A 19015-nucleotide genomic window follows, 5' to 3' on the forward strand; every position below is an offset into this window, starting at 1 on the left:
ATGAGAACGATCCCCGGGTGCTCGCGGTGGAGCTCCCGGACAAATGCCTCTCTGCCTCGCAGAGGCATGACTACTCAGCTGCCCCACATCAGGCAGTCTGCTTGTAGTGATAGCTCATGCATGCACCTGTGAAAGGGTTTTAATTCCTCGGGGCAGGCATCGCGAGCCTCTGCCCAGTCACCGGTTAGGACACATCTTTTTACTAAGGATAACGTGGGGTCGCTGGCCGTCCAGGCTCTGATTTGGCGAGCCGTCATGGGCGAACCTGTGGACTCAAAGGCATTGATTGCCATGACTATCTCACAGTCCTGTTCGTACGACCCTTCCGTGGTCGCCAGGGGTAGCCTGCTGAGCGCATCAGCACAGTTGTCTGTGCCTTATGGTATAGTCGTAGGACGCCAGCATGAGTGCCCACCGTTGAATTCGCGCCGACACGTTGGCATTTATTGCCTTGCTCTCGGATAGGAGGGACGTGAGGGGCTTGTGGTCAGTTTCTAATGTGAACTTGGCCCCGAAAAGGTATTGGTGCATCTTTTTGACACCATACACGCAGGCGAGCGCCTCCTTCTCTACCATTCTGTAACCGCGCTCCGCCCGCGAAAGTGACCTGGAGGCATAAGCTATGGGTTGTAATTTGCCTGCACTATTGACATGTTGTAAAACGCATTCGACCCCATACGCTGACGCATCACATGTGAGAAGTAGCTTTTTACCTGGATCAAAAAAAGTCAAAACACTGTTGGAACACAGAAGGTTGTGTGCCTTATTGAAGGCACGTTCCTGAGCGTCCCCCCAAAACCAATCGCACCCCTTCCTGAGTAGCACGTGGAGAGGCTCCAGCAGCATGCTTAAGTTCTGCATAAAGTTCCCAAAGTAATTGAGTAGCCTGAGAAAGGCGCGCAGTTCTGAGACATTCCGGGGCCTGGGTGCCAGGCGAATTGCTTCTGTTTTGGACTCTGTTGGGCGGATTCCATCAGCAGCAATCCTTCTGCCCAAAAAGTCAACCTCGGGTGCGAGAAACAGGCACTTGGATTTCTTGACTCGTAGGCCTACCCGATCCAACCGCTTTAGTACTTCCTCCAAATTACGGAGATGGGAGTCGGTGTCCCTGCCCATGATAAGTATGTCGTCTTGAAATACAACCGTCCCCGGGATGGACTTGAGCAGACTCTCCATGTTGCACTGGAATATGGCAGCTGCCGACCTGATGCTGAATGGTCATCGATTGTACATGAAAAGGCCTCGATGTGTGTTGAAGGTGAGTAGCTTGGATTCTTCGGTCAATTCTTGCGTCATATATGCAGATGTGAGGTCTAGTTTTGAGAAAAGTTTACCTCCAGCCAATGTGGCAAATAAGTCCTCCGCTCTGGGCAGTGGGTACTGGTCCTGTAGGGAGACTCTGTTTATGGTAGATTTGTAGTCCCCACAGATTCTTACGGATCCATCAGGCTTCATGACTGGGACGATGGGACTTGCCCAGTCGCTAAATTCCACAGGTGAAATAATGCCTTCCCGCAGAAGTCTGTCTAGTTCGTGTTCAATCTTTTCCCTCATCACATAGGGTACAGCTCTGACCAGTCTAGTATCTGTGTGATGTAGATTTTGACTTTGGCCCCTTTGAAAGTGCCCACACCTGGCTGAAAGAGATGTTCAAATCGCTTTATAACTGTTGAGCAGGAGGTCCGTTCCTCTAATGACATGGCCTGGACATCATCCCATTTCCACTTTAGTTTTGCCAGCCAGCTTCTCCCCAGCAGTGCTGGGGGGTCTCCGGGGACAATCCACAGGGGAAGGCGGTTCACTGTCCCTTTGTGTGTTACAGAGAGCATGGCGCTGCCGAGGACTGGTACGATTTCTTTGGTATAGGTCCTTAGTTTGGTGTCGACCCTTGTGAGTTTTGGTCTGTTGCTTTTATGCGGCCACAGTTGTTCAAATTGTTGAGCGCCCATGAGAGTGACTCGCTCCCGTATCCAGCTCCATGTTGACAGGTATCCCGTTGAGTAGGACCCTCATCATTATAGGAGGCGTCCTGTTGTAGGAGCAGCGGCCATTGATCGTGTTGACCCGTAGTACATCGGTGTCCCGGGTACTGTCCCCACCGTCTTCTGGTCTGCTTTCCGACCCATCCGATTCGTATACCAGCCGAGCTGCCGTTTTTTTGCACATGCGGGCCAAATGCCCTGTATATTCAAGTTCCTGCAAACAGCCTGCTGAAATCGACATCCCCTTGATGAGTGCCCACCCCACACCTCCAGCACAGACTGCTTTCATTGTTCCCAAAGAATGAGCTGCGTCTGGCTGATCTCTCTTGAGCTTCTCTCAGTTTGTAGTTGATTGCTCGCATTGTGGGTTGATGAGGTGTGAACGGCCATTCCTGTGGCCCTTGATGGCTTCTGGCGCCATTGCCTGCTGTCGAGAGCCTGTTCTCCCGGTTTTGTCTGTGTGTGGGGATAGCAGCTTGTTCCATTATTTCGTTAGTTGTCGTACCTGCATTGTAAATCAATCTCGTTTCTTCTTCCCCTCCCAAGAATGTCTGTGCAACCAGTGCTGCTGCCTCTAAGGTCAGGTTCTTGGTCTCTATGAGCTTTCGGAATATGCCTGCGTGGCCTATTCCTTTAATGAAAAAGTCTCTCAGCATTTCTCTCCTCAATTCATCGGAGAACTCATATAAACTAGCCAACCTCCGAAGTTCCGCCACGAAGTCGGGTATGCTCTGGCCCACACAGCGTCTGTAGTTGTAGAACCTGTGTAGGCTGCTCGCTGGCTTCAGGTGATCTCTTACCAGTGTGCTCAATTCTTCAAACGACTTGCTTGCTGGTTTCTCGGGTGCCAGCAGATCCTTCATTAAAGCGTATGTTTTCGAGCCACAGCTGGTCAAGAGATGGGCTCTTCTCTTGTCTGCTTTGTCGTCTCCTAACCAGTCTTTGGTTACAAAGCTTTGCTGGAGCCTTTCTATAAAGTCCTCCCAATTGTCTCCCGCATTGTACTTTTCATCTGATCCGTTGTTCGCCATTCTGTGGATTCTGTAATCCCGTAACGCGTCGCCACTGTAAAGTCCTGTCCCCACAGTACAGATTCACACAAGGCATGTAGTGAAATCAAGGTCACTCTGGACCTGCACCTTTATTTCACAGCTCTCGAATGCTGCACTTGCCTGAGACCTGTCCTTATATACCTGTCTCTTGCAAGTGCACCCCTGGTGGTAAGGTATGCTGGTGGTTGCAGGTCATATCTTATTACAATCATGTATGGCATGTTAGGATACAGTTATATATAATAATGTAAGATACATGACAGGAAAGTGTGAGGTTATCCACTTTGGCAGCAAAAATGGGAAAGTGTGAGGTTATCCACGTTGGCAGCAAAAATAAAAAAGCAAATTATTATTTAAATGGAGAGAGATTACAAAATGCTACCGTACAGAAGGACCTGGGGGTCCTTGTGCATGAAACACAAAGAGTTAGTGTGCAGCTACAGCAAGTAATCAGGAAGGCAAATGGAATGTTGGCGTTTACTGCAAGGGGGATGGAGTATAAAAGCAGGGAAGTCCTGCTTCAACTGTACAGGGTATTGGTGAGGCCACACCTGGAGTACTGCGTGCAGTTTTGGTCTCTTTATTTCAGGAGGGATATACTTGCAGTGGAGGTTGTTCAGAGAAAGTTCACTGGGTTGATTCTTCAGATGAAGGGGTTGACTTATGAAGAAAGGTTGAGCAGGTTGGGCCTATATTCATTGGAGTTTCGAAGAATGAGAGGTGATCTTATTAAAACATAAGATACTGAGGGGGCTCAACAAGGTAGATGTAGAGAGGATGTTTCCACTTGTGGGGGAATCTAGAACTAGGGGCATAGTTTAAGAATAAGGGGTCGCCCATTTAGAACTAAAATGAGGAGAAATTTCTTCTCTCAGAGGGTCGTAAATCTGTGGAATTCTCTGCCCCAGAGAGCTGTGGAGGCTGGGTCATTGCATATATTTAAGGTGGAGATCGACAGATTTTTGAGCGATAAGAGAGTAAAAAGTTATGGGGAGCGGGCAGGGAAGTGGAGCTGAGGCCATGATCAGATCAGCCATGATTTTATTAAATGGCGGAGCAGATTCGAGGGGCCAAATGGCCTACTCCTGCTCCTATTTCTTATGTTCTTAAGAGAGAAATGGAGAGAGAGAGAGAGAGAGAGAGCAAGGGAGAAATAGCGAGAGTAAGGGAAAAATAGCGAGAGCAAGGGAGAAATAGAGAGAGAGCAAGGGAGAAAGAGAGAAAGCAGAAGAGGAATAGAGAGAGAAAGAAATAGCAAGAAATAGGGAGAGAGATAAATAGGTAGGGCAAGAGAGAAATCATAGAAAATTACGACACAAAAGGAGGTCATTCAGCTCATCATGTCTATGCTGGTCAAAATCCTAGCCTAAATCCATCTTCCAGCACTAGGTCCGTAGCCCTGTAGGTTATGACTCTTTAAGTGCAGATCCAAGTACCTTTTAATTAGGTTTCTGCCTCTACCATCCTTTCAGGCAGTGAGTTCCAGACTATCACCATCCTCTGGGTGAAGAAATGTTTCTTCATCTCCTCTCTAATTTAGAATCTTCAGAGGAATACAGAAAGATAAGAGGTAAAATTAAAAAAGATATTCGGAATGCTAAGAGAGAGCGCGAGAAATTCTTGGCCAGTAAAATTAAGGAAAACCCTAAGATGTTCTATAAATATATTAAGAGTAAGAGGGTAACTAAGGAAAGGGTAGGGCCTGTTAGAGACCGTGAGGATAATCTTTGTGAGGAGGCTGAAGATGTTGGTAGGGTTCTTAACGAATACTTTGCATCTATTTTCACTAAGGAAAGAGGTTATGCAGATACTGCTATAGAGGAGGAGTGTGGTATTCTGGATGAAATAAATATAGTGAGAGAGGAAGTATTAAGGGGTTTAGCAAATTTGAAAGTAGATAAGTCCCCAGACTCGGATGAAATACATCCCAGGTGGTTGAGCGAAGTAAAAGAGGAAATAGCAGAGGCCTTGACCATCATTTTCCAGTCCTCTTTGGATACGGGCATGGTGCCGGAGGATTGGAGGACTGCTAATGTAGTACCCTTGTTTAAGAAGGGAAAAAGGGATAGACCAAGTAATTACAGGCCTGTCAGCCTAATGTCAGTGGTGGGAAATTATTGGAAAAAATTCTGAAAGACAGGATAAATCTGCATTTGGATAGGTAAGGATTAATTAGGGACAGTCAGCACGGATTTGTTAAGGGAAGATCATGTTGGACTAACCTGATTGAATTTTTTGAGGAGGTAACCAAGAGGATCGATGAGGGTAGTGGATACGATGTAGTATATATGGACTTTTGCAAGGCTTTTGATAAGGTCCCGCATGGTAGACTGGTCATGAAGGTTAAAGCCCATGGGATCCAGGGCAAAGTGGCAAAATTGGATCCAAAATTGGCTTGGAGGTAGGAAGCAAAGGGTAATGATTGATGGATGTTTTTGCGACTGGAAGGATGTTTCCAGTGGGGTTCCGCAGGGTTCAGTACTGGGAACCTTGCTTTTTGTGGTATATATCAACAATTTAGATTTGAATATAGGAAGTATGATTAAGAAGTTTGCAGACGACACTAAAATTGGCTGTGTGGTTGATAATGAAGAGGACAGTCATGGGCTCCAGGAGGGTATCAATCTACTGGTCAGGTGGGCAGAGCAGTGGCAAACGGAATTTAATTCAGAGAAGTGTGAGGTGATTCACTTTGGGAAGGCTAATAAGGAAAGGGTATACACATTAAGTGGTAGGCCACTTAATCGTGTAGATGAACAAAGGGACCTTGGAGTGCTTGTCCACGGATCCCTGAAAGTAGCAGGCCAGGTGGATAAGGTGGTTAAGAAGGCATACGGAATAGAAACATAGAAACATAGAAAATAGGTGCAGGAGTAGGCCAGTCGGCCCTTCGAGCCTGCACCGCCATTCAATAAGATCATGCTTGCCTTTATTGGCCAAGGCATAGACTATAAGAGCAGGGAGGTTATGCTTAAATTGTATAATACTTTGGTTAGGCCACAGCTGGAGTACTGCGTGCAGATCTGGTTGCCATATTATAGGAAGGACGTGATTGCACTAGAGAGGGTGCAGAAGAGACTTACTAGGATGCTGCCTGAAGTGGAGAATCTTAGTTATGAGGACAGATTGGATAGGTGGATTTGTTCTCATTGGAACAGAGGAGGTTGAGAGGAGACCTCATCGAGGTGTACAAGATATTGAGGGGCCTGGACATAGTTTATAGTCTATTTCCATTGGTAGAGGAGGCATAGGTTTAAGGTGGTTGGTGGAAGGTTTAGAGGGGATTTGAGGGAGGGCTTCTTTACACAGAGGGTTGTGGGGATCTGGAACTCACTCCAGAAACCCTCACCACTTTTAAGAGATGGTTGGATGGGCACTTAAAGTGCAGGTTACGGACTTCGAGCTGGTAATTGGGATTAGACTGGATGACCTTTTGTTGGTTGGCGCAGATATAATGGTAAGTACTACAGGGAATAGAATACGGCTAGGGTGATCTCCTGAACTAATTTTGATCGCCTGGAGAGGAATTTTCCCAGATTTTTTTCTACCTAAATTGACCTGGGTTTTTAACTGGTTTTTGCCTCTCCCAGGAGATCACATGGTCCAGTTGGAGGGGAGTGTAGATGTTTTTATTACAAGGGGTGTTGCTGTGGTGTGGGGTGGACTGGTTGGGCTTGGTTCTCTTTGCCTTTCTGTTATTGTTCATGGGTTTGTATGTAACCTTTATGGCTGCTGACAAAGGGCTGTGCGGCTCTTTGTCGGCCAGCGCAGACACAATGGGCTGAAATGGCCTCCTTCTGTAAATTTTGAAGTTTCTAAACCTTCTACCAACTACTTTAAATCTATGCCCCCTGGTTATTGACTCCTCTGCTAAGGGAAATAGGTGCTTCCTATCCACTCTGTCTAGGCCCCTCATAATTTTATTCACCTCAATAAGGTCTCCCCTCAGCCTCCTCTGTTCCAAGGAAAACAACACCAGCTTATCCAATCTTCATAGCTAAAGTTTTGCAGTCCTGGTAACATCCTCTTAAATCTCCTCTGCACCCTTTGAAGTGCAATCACATCCTTCATGTAATGTAGTGATCAGAACTGCACGCAGTACTCAAGCTGTGGCCTAACTAGTGTTGTACACAATTCTAGCATAACTTCCCTGCTCTTGTATTCTATGTCGCGGCTAATAAAGGAAAGCATTCCATATGCCTTTTTAGCCACCTTATCGACCTTTAAGGATTTGTGCACATATGCTCCAAGGTCCCTTTGTTCCTCTGCACCTCTCAGTTTCCGCCCATTTATTGTATATTCCCATGCCTTGTTGCCCTTCCCGAAATGCATTACCTTACACTTTTCTAAATTGAATTCCATTTTCCACTTATCTGCTCAACTGACCAATTCATCGACATCTTCCTACAGTCTAGAGCTTTCCTCCTGTCAACCACACGGCCAATCTTTGTACCATCTGCAAATTTCTTTATCATGCCTCCTATATTTAAGTCTAAATTATTAATATATACAGGGTACAAAAAATAAGGGACCGAGTACTGAGTCCTGTGGAACCCCACTGGAAACAGCCTTCCAGTTGCAAAAACACCTGTCAACCATTACCCTTTGCTTCCTGCCACTGAGCTCATTTGGATCTAACTTGATTGAGTTTACCTTTTACTTTTTTGATCAGCCTGCCATGTGGAACAATGTCAAAAGCCTTGTTAAAATCCATGTAAACTACATCAAACGATCTGCCCTCATCAACCCTCCTTGTTATCTCCTCAAAGAACTGAATCAAGTTAGTCAGGCAGGACCTTTCCTTAACAAATCCATGTTGACTGACCTTGATTAATCTGCGTCTTTCTAAATGAAGTTTTATATTGTCCCTCAGAATTGATTCCATTAATTTGTCCACCACCGAGGTTAAACTAACTGGCCTGTAATTGCTCGGTTTATCCCTTCCTTCCTTTTTAAACAATGGTACGTTAGCAGTTCTCCAATCCTCTGGCACCACTCCTGCAGCCGGTGAGGATTGGAAAATGATGGTCAGAGCCTCCGCAATTTCCTCCCTTGCTTCTTTTAATAGCCTAGGATATATTTCATCCGGTCCTGGCGATTTATCTACTTTCAAGGATGCTAAATCCCTTAATACTTCCTCTCTTATTATGTTTATACTATCCTATATTTTACTATCTTTCTCCTCAACTTCAACATCGGCATCGTCCCCCTCTTTTGTGAAGACAGCCGCAAAGTATTCATTAAGTACCTCACCCACATCCTCCGCCTCCACACAAGATCACCATTTTGGTTCCTAATCCTCTTGCTCTTTATGTAATTGTAAAACATCTTTGGGTTTTCTTTGATTCTGTTTGCCAGTATTTTTTCATGTCCTCTTTTTGCTTTCCTAATTTCCTCCTTAATTTCACCTCTGCAGTTTCTATACTCGTCCCTTTTTTGCCTTATCTTACAACAACAAAAACTTGTATTTTTATATAGCGCCTTTAACATATTAAAATATCCCAAGGCACCTCACAGGAGTGTTTTAGGACAAAACAAATAAATTTGACACCGAACCACATAAGAAGAAATTACGGCAGATGACCAAAAGCTTGGTCAAAGAGGAAGGTTTTCAGGAGCGTTTTAAAGGAGGGTGGAGAGGTTTAGGGAGGGAGTCCCAGAGCTTAGGGCCCAGGCAACAGAAGGCAGGGCCACCAATGGTTGAGCGATTATAATCAGGGATGCTCAAGAGGGCAGAATTAGAGGAGCGCAGACATCTCGGGAGGGTTGTGAGGCTGAAGGAGATTAGAGATAGGGAGGAGCGAGGCCATGGAGGGATTTGTAAGCAAGGATGAAAATTTTGAAATTGAGGTGTTGTTTAACCGGGAGCCAATGTAAGTCAGCGAGCACAGGGGTAATGGGTGAGCGAGACTTAGTGCGAGTTAGGACACGCGCAGCTGAGTTTTAGAAGACCTCAAGTTTACGTAGAATGTGGGAGACCAGCCAGGAGTGCATTGGAGTAGTCAAGTCTAGAGGTAATGCAGGCATGGATGAGGGTTTCAGCAGCAGATGAGCTGAGGCAGGGGCGGAGATGGGCGATGTTACGGAGGTGGAAATAGGTGGTTTTAGTTATGCTGCGAATATGTGTCCGGAAGATCATTTCAGGGTCAAATATGACACCTAGGTTGCGAGCAGTCTGGTTCAGCCTCAGACAGATGGTAGGGAGAGGGATGGAGTCGGTGGCTAGGGAACGCAATTTGTGGTGGGGACCAAAGATAATGGCTTTGGCCTTCCCAATATTTAATTCGAAAAAATTTCTGCACATCCAGTACTGGATGTAGGACAAGCAGTCTGACAATTTAGAGACCGTGGAGGGGTCGACAAAAGTGGTGGTGAGGTAGAGCTGGGTGTCATCAACGTACATGCGGAAACCGATGTCATGTTTTCGGATGTCACCAAGGGGCAGCATGTAGATGAGAAATAGGAGATTCTTGGGGGACACCAGAGGTAACAATGCAGGAGTGGGAAGAGAAGCCATTGCAGGTGATTCTCTGGCTACGATTAGATAAGAATGGAACCAGGCGAGTGCAGTCCCGCTGGACATTGATGGAGAGGCATTGGAGGAGGATGGATTGGTAACCCTTGTCAAAGGCTGCAGACAGGTCGAGAAGGACAAGGAGGGATAGTTTACCTTTGTCACAGTCACAAAGGATGTCATTTGTGACTTTGATGAGAGCTGTTTCAGTACTGTGACAGGTGTGGAAACCGGATTGGAGGGATTCAAACATGGTGATCCAGGAAAGATGGGCACAGATTTGGGAGGCGATAACGTGTTCCAGGACTTTAGAGAGGAAAGGGAGGTTGGAGATGGAGCGGTAGCTTGCAAGGAGGGAGGGGTCAAGGGTTGTTTTATTGAGAAGGGTGAAGACAGAAGATTTGAAGGAGAGGGGGACAGTACCTGAGGAGAGAGAACCATTAACAATGTCAGCTAACATATCCTGTATGCACCTTGTCATCCAGGGGGCTCTACCTTTGGGAGTTCTACCCTTTTTCTTTGGGGGAACATGTTTACCCTGGACTCCATGTACCTCCCTCTTGATGCCTCCCGCTGCTCTGGCATTGATTTATTTTCAAGTAACTGTTTCCAGTCCACTTTTGCTAAATCATTTCTCAGCCGAGTAAAATTGTCCTTCCCCCAATTTAGAACCCTTACTCCCATTTTTTCTTTGTCCTTATCCATAATTATACTAAAAGTAACTGAATTTTGATCACTACCACAAAAATGCTCTCCCACTGCTACTCCTTCCACCTGCCCAGCTTCATTCCCCAACACTAAATCCAGAACTGCTCTCCACTCTTGTTGGGCTTGCTACATATTGGCTAAAAAAAAAGTTCTCCAGAATGCAACTTAGGAATACCATTTACACTGCTAGTTTCCAAGTTAATATTCGGGTCATTGAAATCCTCCACTATTACTGCCCTATTATTTTTGCACCTGTCAGTAATTTGCCTGTAAAATTGCTCTTCTATCTCCCTTGGACTGTTTGGGGGGGGTCTGTAGTACACTGCCAGCAGTGTGATTGCCCCTTTTTGTTCTTTAGTTTCATCCACATGGCCTCATTTGATGATCCTTCTAACATATCATCACTTCTCACAACTGTAATTGTTTCATTAATCAATAATGCAACCCCTCCTTTTTTAACCCCCTCTCTAATTCACCCGATAGTGAAAGAGAGCAAGAGAGAAAGAGAGAGAGAGAGCAAGGGAGAAATAGAAACATCGAAATTTACAGCGCAGAGGGAGACCATTTCGGCCCATCGTGTCTGCGCCGGCCGACAAAGAGCTGCACGGCCCCTTGGTCAGCAGCCCTAAAGGTTACAGATAAACCTATGAACAATGACGGAAAGGCAAAGAGCACCCAGCCCAACCAGTCCACCTCACACAACTGCAACAACCCATTATACTGAAACATTCTACACTCCACCCCAACCGGAGCCATGTGATCTCCTGGGAGAGGCAAAAACCAGATAAAAACCCAGGCCAATTTAGGGAGAAAAAATCTGGGAAAATTCCTCTCCGACTATATAAGTAGAGAGAGGGAGAGAAATAGAGACAAAGAGAAATAGAGCGAGAGAGCAGAAAAGAGAGAGAGAGAGCAGGAGAGAAATACAGAGAGCAAGGAAGAAATAGAGAGAGAGCAAGAAATAGAGAGAGAGAAAGAAATAACGAGAGAGAAAGAAATAGAGCAAGAGAGAAATAGAGAGAAGAGAGAAATATATAGCGAGAATAGTGTAAAAGGAAAGACAGTGAAAATATAGAGGAAATGAGAAAGAGAGGAAAACAGAGAGAAATAAACAGAAGAGAGAGAAAATGACAGTGAGAGAAATAGAGAAAGGAAAACAGAGAGAGTGAAAGAAAGAAATAGGGAGATAAAGACAGAATGGAGAGAGAAATAGACAGAAAGAGAAAGGGATAGATAAAATAGAGAGACAGTGAGATAAATAGGAAGAAAGACAAAAATAGAGAGCGAACTAGAGAGAGAAAGAGAAAAGCGAGAGGGAGAAAATGGACACAGAAAAATAGAGCAGCAGACTGAGAAATACGGAGAGAGGGAGAAATAGAGTCGGAGAATTAGAGAGCGAAAGAGAGAAAATAGAAAGAGGGAAATAAATGACTAAATAACAAAACTGCGCACAGAATTGGAAGTAACCTTGCGACATAGGCTTGCAATTGGTTGCTAGATAAGAGACAGGGAACAGGGATAAAAAGTAAGTACTTTGATTGGCGGGTTGTGACAAGTGGTGTTCCCCAGGGATCACCATATATATCAATGAGTTGAATGAAGGAATAGAGACTTGTATATCAGATATCTTTTAAGGCTGAGAAGCGTAAGTTTCTCCAGTCTTTCTTCATAATATTTATCAACATTTATCCAGTTACTCAACGAACTTCACTAAAACAGAATGGCCCTGAAATTCCGGCCTCAGCGGGTACGTACGGAGTGCGCACGGACTCATCGAGGCCTCGCAAAAGCCTATTTTTGGCATGCGCCAAAAACCGGCTTTTCTGATCTGTCAAGATATCTTTTGCCAGATCTTCTGCATCCCCGGGAGAAGGACATCCGCGCGGGCGAGTTTGGACTATTTGCCCAACTCATGCCCAGCAAATGACTTTCAAACCTTTACGCCTGGTAAAAGCAGGCGCATAGCTTACTTTTACCAGCATAAGAGTTTTAAAACATATAAAAATAAAATTTAAACACACATTTTTATAGTAAAAATCCTATCCACGAAGATAAGTTTATTTTAAATCCTATTAAAACACATTAAAAAAAATCCCCAAAATATATATTTTTTCTAAAACATTTAATTAACTTTAATTTCAATTAATTTTAAATATGTGTGGTGTTTTTTTACTTATTATGCTGTGTTTGGGCAGTTCCCATTACTATCAATGAGAATACTGTACCATGATTGGTTGTCCAGGCCCATGTGACTCCAGCTTCTCCGTCCGTATCTTGAAGACGTGGACGCGCTGCGAAGTGCAGGGAAAGAAGGCCTCCGATCGCAATCCAAGCACCTCCGATACCACTCGGTACATTCGTAGAGAAATTTCGGGTTGGAGGCGTTCGTCCGAAGGAAGCCTCCCACCGGAATTTCAGGGCCATTAGCACAGGTCATTGTCACATTGCTGTTTGTGGGATATTGCTGTGAGCAAATTGTCGGCCCCGTTCCCCTATATTACAACACTGCCTCCAGCAATTGCCTTGTGTCCTTGTGACCAAAACTGGACACAATGCTCAAGGTGGGTTTGACCTGTACTGGACACAATGCTCAAGGTGGGTCTGACCTGTACTGGACACAATGCTCAAGGTGGGTTTGACCTGTACTGGACACAATGCTCAAGGTGGGTCTGACCTGTACTGGACACAATGCTCAAGGTGGGTTTGACCTGTACTGGACACAATGCTCAAGGTGGGTTTGACCTGTACTGGACACAATGCTCAAGGTGGGTCTGACCTGTACTGGACACAATGCTCAAGGTGGGTCTGACCTGTACTGGACACAATGCTCAAGGTGGGTCTGACCTGTACTGGACACAATGCTCAAGGTGGGTTTGACCTGTACTGGACACAATGCTCAAGGTGGGTCTGACCTGTACTGGACACAATGCTCAAGGTGGGTCTGACCTGTTCTGGACACAGAGCTCAAGGTGGGTCTGACCAGAACTGGACACAGTGCTCAAGGTGGATCTGACCAGAACTGGAGACAATGCTCAAGGTGGGTCTGACCTGTACTGGACACAATGATCAAGGTGGGTCTGACCAGAACTGGACACAGTGCTCAAGGTGGATCTGACCAGAACTGGACACAATGCTCCAGGTGGGTCTGACCAGAACTGGACACAATGCTCAAGGTGGGTCTGACCTGTACTGGACACAATGATCAAGGTGGGTCTGACCTGTACTGGACACAATGATCAAGGTGGGTCTGACCTGTACTGGACACAATGATCAAGGTGGGTCTGACCTGTTCTGGACACAGAGCTCAAGGTGGGTCTGACCAGAACTGGACACAATGCTCAAGGTGGGTCTGACCAGAACTGGACACAATGCTCAAGGTGGGTCTGACCTGTACTGGACACAATGATCAAGGTGGGTCTCACCTGTTCTGGACACAATGCTCAAGGTGGGTCTGACCTGTACTGGACACAATGATCAAGGTGGGTCTCACCTGTTCTGGAGACAATGCTCAAGGTGGGTCTGACCTGTACTGGACACAATGATCAAGGTGGATCTGACAAGAACTGGACATAATGCTCCAGGTGGGTCTGACCAGAACTGGACACAATGCTCAAGGTGGGTTTGACCTGTACTGGACACAATGCTCAAGGTGGGTCTGACCTGTACTGGACACAATGATCAAGGTGGGTCTGACCTGTTCTGGACACAGAGCTCAAGGTGGGTCTGACCAGAACTGGACACAATGCTCAAGGTGGGTCTGACCAGAACTGGACACAATGCTCAAGGTGGGTCTGACCTGTACTGGACACAATGATCAAGGTGGGTCTCACCTGTTCTGGACACAGAGCTCAAGGTGGGTCTGACCTGTACTGGACACAATGATCAAGGTGGGTCTCACCTGTTCTGGACACAGAGCTCAAGGTGGGTCTGACCTGTACTGGACACAATGATCAAGGTGGGTCTCACCTGTTCTGGACACAGAGCTCAAGGTGGGTCTGACCTGTACTGGACACAATGATCAAGGTGGGTCTCACCTGTTCTGGACACAGAGCTCAAGGTGGGTCTGACCAGAACTGGACACAGTGCTCAAGGTGGGTCTGACCAGAACTGGACACAATGCTCCAGGTGGGTCTGACCAGAACTGGACACAGGGCTCAAGGTGGGTCTGACCAGAACTGGACACAGTGCTCAAGGTGGGTCTGACCAGAACTGGACACAATGCTCCAGGTGGGTCTGACCAGAACTGGACACAGGGCTCAAGGTGGGTCTGACCAGAACTGGACACAGTGCTCCAGGTGGGTCTGACCAGAACTGGACACAATGCTCCAGGTGGGTCTGACCAGAACTGGACACAGGGCTCAAGCTGGGTCTGACTAGAGCCCTGTACAGTTTGATTACAACTTCCGCTGACATGCGTTCTACTGCTATGATTATATAGTTCAACAATCCATTGGCCTTGTGATTGTTCTGCGTTGGTTCGACATGTTGAGTGTTGAGTCCACTAAGACTCTTGGGTCTTTCAGTTGCATCGTTGGTCATTCCCACCATTCATGGTGTACGGCTGTTGCTCAGTTTTTACTTCCCAGGTGCAGCACTATATACGTGTCTGCATTAAATTCCATCTGCCGTTGCTCAGCCCATATGAATATTTTCTCCAATACATTCTGTAATTTCTTCGGTTCCTCTTCTCATTGGAACATCGGAACAGGAGGCAGCCATTGAGCCACTCGAGCCTGTTCCGTCATTCAATGAGATCATGGCTGATCTGCGACCTAAATTCTTTGGCCCATATCCCTGAATACCTTTTGCTTAGCAAAAGGCTATCAATCTCTGATTGTCTAGCATCAATTGCCATTTCTGGAAGAAAGTTCTAAACTTCTACTAACCTTTGGGCTCAATTTTCTCCAGTGATTTGCGGTGTTTTTTTGGTGTAAGTTAAAACATTTAAGTTTCCCCAAGGAATGTGTGCCAGCGTAACTCAGTTACGATTTTTTTCGGTTTGGGTTTTTTTGCGTCATAGGGGGCGTAACCTGATGTCTGTGCCAGTTTTTGTCAATTATGTAAGTTTGCCCAAATAAAATGTCTCCGAGGTCGGTGTATGTGACCACTCCCGAAAAACCTTCTGGTGAGTTATGAAAAATCATCGCGCATTGAAAAATCAGCGCAGAAAGCCGCCATTGTTTTTCAGCAAAGTTTTGGAGGGAGTCAAGCACACTTAAATATGCATACTAAAGATTAATTTTTTCTTACCTTATAACGCAGTAAATGGAAGTTTGATAGAATTCTGTAAGTTTTCATTTTTTCAACTGACAAGCCACCACCGAACGTCTGCAAACAGGGCTCGAGGGTCAGAGCATCGGACGGCAGAATTGTCCCGCGCCCGGACACAGGGGCTCGGTTGCAAAAGAAGCCGTGGGGTGCTGTGGAACACATACGGAAGGAATCAGAAGCCTGCACTACCATCAAATCAAGCCCGAGTGGGTGGGGGGCTGTGGAAGGCTTATGGAAGGCATCAGAAGCCTGCACTATGCATCAAATATAGCCCGAGGGGTTCCCGATCACTGCGTCTGCTTAGACCTGAGTGTGGTCCATACAAACCTTGTGGGGAGAGAGAACAAAGAACCTTGTCCTGCCTTGCAAAGGTAAAATTTAAGCATGGGGGCAATACTGACAATGCCATACCTTGTGCAAGCCTTTTGCATGATGGTGCTGCGAAGGAAACAATTGATTCAACGTCATCGCATGAGGAACCTCAGAGCCCGTAGGGTGATGGGCAGGAGGCCTTCCCCATGTCGGGTATATCGAGACAGGCGTTCATACCTGCACCTGAGTGATGCAGACTGTGTTGGAAGGCTACGTTTCCGCAAATCTGTGAATGAGTAAAAGCAGACCTGCAACCTAGAAGCTTCAGGAGGACTGCTTTGTCAGTTAAAGTAAAGGTTACAGCTGCATTTTCATTCTATGCATCTGGATCATTCCAAGCTACAACTGGGGATGTGTGCGCCATTTCTCAACATGAAACACATGTCTGCATTCGGCAGGTGACTGCTGCACTATATACGCGGAGGAATGACGACATAAAGTTCCCCATGACCGCCCAGGCAATGCATGACAGGGCTGTGGGCTTCTCCAGGATTGCTGGCTGCATTGATTGTACCCACATCGCATTGCGAGCACCTTTGGAGGATTCTGAGATGTACAGGAACAGAAAAGGCTTCCACTCCATTAATGTGCAGCTCGTGTGTGATGACATGCATCACATCATGTCAGTTGATGCAAGATACCCTGGGAGCTCCAATAATGCGTTTATCTTATGCGAGAGCATTATATCTGCCATGTTTCAGCAGCAGCCAGAAGGGCAGAGCTGGCTACTGGGAGACAAAGGGTATGGCCTCACCACCTGGCTCATGACGCCCGTACGCGTACTCGGACGGAAGCTGATCAGGAATATAACATGTCGCACATTGCGACACGCAGCATAATGGAGAGGACCATTGGCATCTTGAAACAGCGTTTCCGATGCCTGGACCATTCCGGAGGCTACTTGCAATACTCCCCTGAGATTGTCGGGCAGTTCACTGTTGCGTGCTGCATGCTGCATAACTTAGCCATCATGAGGCAGCAGCAGCTGGTAATAGAAGACACCTGAGGTGAGAGTGGCTGTTGATAATAAAGAGGAAGATGCAGATGACGAGGAGGAGGACGAGGATAAGGAAGCCATGCTGAACCTGAACCCGGAGCATGACGATTGCTCCTTTAACGATTGCTCGAGCCTTGCACCAGCAGCTCATCCGTGAACACTTTGCGACGAAGACTCAGCGGCAACTATACCACATGGACCATGTCTACTATTTGTGTCATGTATTCAACTGTCATTGTAACCCATGTATCAGCTGACCTAAGTTGTACACCTTGAGAACACTGACCACAGGGGGCGAACTTGTGGGAGACACTCCTAACCTGGACTTTCCGGTATAAAAGGGAAAGCTCCACCCACCGTCTACCTCTTGAGGTCTTGGTAATAAAGGTAACAGATCACAGAGTGACTTTCCCTCAAGTATGGGCCTCGTGTGCATTTATACTGTATAGTAAGGACATATTATCGGCGACGAGAAACTGGGATTTAAACCACGCAAGCATGGCCACTAGCAGCACAGAAGAGAAGTACTGCGTTGGTGATGAGTGGGACGACTTTATTGAGAGCCGACAGCAAAGTTTTGTCACTAAGGAATGGTTGGGACAGGATTCATAAGAACATAAGAATTAGGAACAGGAATAGGCCATCTAGCCCCTTGAGCCTGCTCCGCCATTCAAAAAGATCTGGCCGTGGACTCAGCTCCATTTACCCACCCGCTCCCCATAACCCTTAATTCCCTTATTGGTTAAAAATCTATCTATCTGAGATTTGAATACATTCAATGATCTAGCCTCAACTGCTTCCTTGGGCAGAGAATTCCACAGATTCACAACCCTCTGGGAGAAGAAATTCCTTCTCAATTCGGTTTTAAATTGGCTCCCCCGTATTTTGAGGCTGTGCCCCCTAGTTCTAGTCTCCCCGACCAGTGGAAACAACCTCTCTGCCTCTATCTTGTCTATCCCTTTCATTATTTTAAATGTTTCTATAAGATCACCCGAGTAAAGACCCAGTCTACTCAATCTATCATCATAAGGTAACCCCCTCATCTCCGGAATCAGCCGAGTAAATCGTCTCTGTACCCCCTCCAAGGCTAGTATATCCTTCCTTAAGTAAGGTGACCAAAACTGCACGCAGTACTCCAGGTGCGGCCTCACCAATACCCTATACAATTGTAGCAGGACCTCCCTGCTTTCGTACTCCATCCCTCTCGCAATGAAGGCCAACATTCCATTCGCCTTCCTGATTACCTGCTGCACCTGCAAACTAACTTTTTGGGATTCATGCACAAGTTTCATGCACAAGGACCCCCAGGACCCTCTGCACCTCAGCATGTTGGAATTTCTCCCCATTCAAATAATATTCCCTTTTACTGTTTTTTTCCAAGGTTGATGACCTCACACTTTCCGACATTGTATTCCATCTGCCAAACCTTAGCCCATTCGCTTAACCTATAAGAGTTTCATGCACAAGTTTCATGCACAAGGACCCCCAGGTCCCTCTGCACCTCAGCATGTTGGAATTTCTTCCCATTCAAATAATATTCCCTTTTACTGTTTTTTTCCAAGGTTGATGACCTCACACTTTCCGACATTGTATTCCATCTGCCAAACCTTAGCCCATTCGCTTAAACCTATCTAAATCTCTTTGCAGCCTCTCTGTGTCCTCTACACAACCCGCTTTCCCACTAATCTTTGTGTCATCTGCAAATTTTGTTGCACTACACTCCGGTCATCTATGTATATTGTAAACAGTTGTGGTCCCAGCACCGATCCCTGTGGCACGTGTGGAAATGTATTTTTATCTAAGCTGATACCATAGGGTATTTGTGTGCCTTTTGATCAAAATGGAGTCCTGGCCCTTCCAGAACTTTCTGCATTTTAGCAGTCAGCTTGCATAAACAGCTAAACCTGGTTTGAGATGGCTGATGGCCATCAGACAGCTAGGAGACAAGTCATGCTGAGACAAGTAACCCCCCCCCCCCCATGGTGCTCTCCTATTGTCTACACTACAGGAGTTCCATGTCACCACACCCTTATCTTCTAGCCATTATCTTCTTTCCGAGACCTCATCCATTTGATGCAAACAGATAAACTGACCAGGAAATTGGAACAATCCTGACACA

General features: G+C 46.2%; 1 protein-coding gene across 1 annotated transcript in view; it reads right to left on the reverse strand.

Annotated features, from left to right (window-relative positions):
- The window catches only part of rtf1 (RTF1 homolog, Paf1/RNA polymerase II complex component), a 114608-nt gene that overhangs the window by 81686 nt on the left and 13907 nt on the right, over positions 1-19015 (reverse strand). Inside the window, exon 2 of the mRNA XM_070878692.1 lies at positions 15507-15676. Within this exon, the coding sequence (XP_070734793.1) occupies positions 15507-15554 (48 nt within the window). The 5' untranslated portion in view covers positions 15555-15676. The remainder of the gene's footprint in view (positions 1-15506; positions 15677-19015) is intronic.

This window comes from Pristiophorus japonicus, chromosome 4 (assembly GCF_044704955.1).
Source record: "Pristiophorus japonicus isolate sPriJap1 chromosome 4, sPriJap1.hap1, whole genome shotgun sequence".
In the NCBI taxonomy this organism is placed as follows: Eukaryota; Metazoa; Chordata; class Chondrichthyes; family Pristiophoridae; genus Pristiophorus; species Pristiophorus japonicus.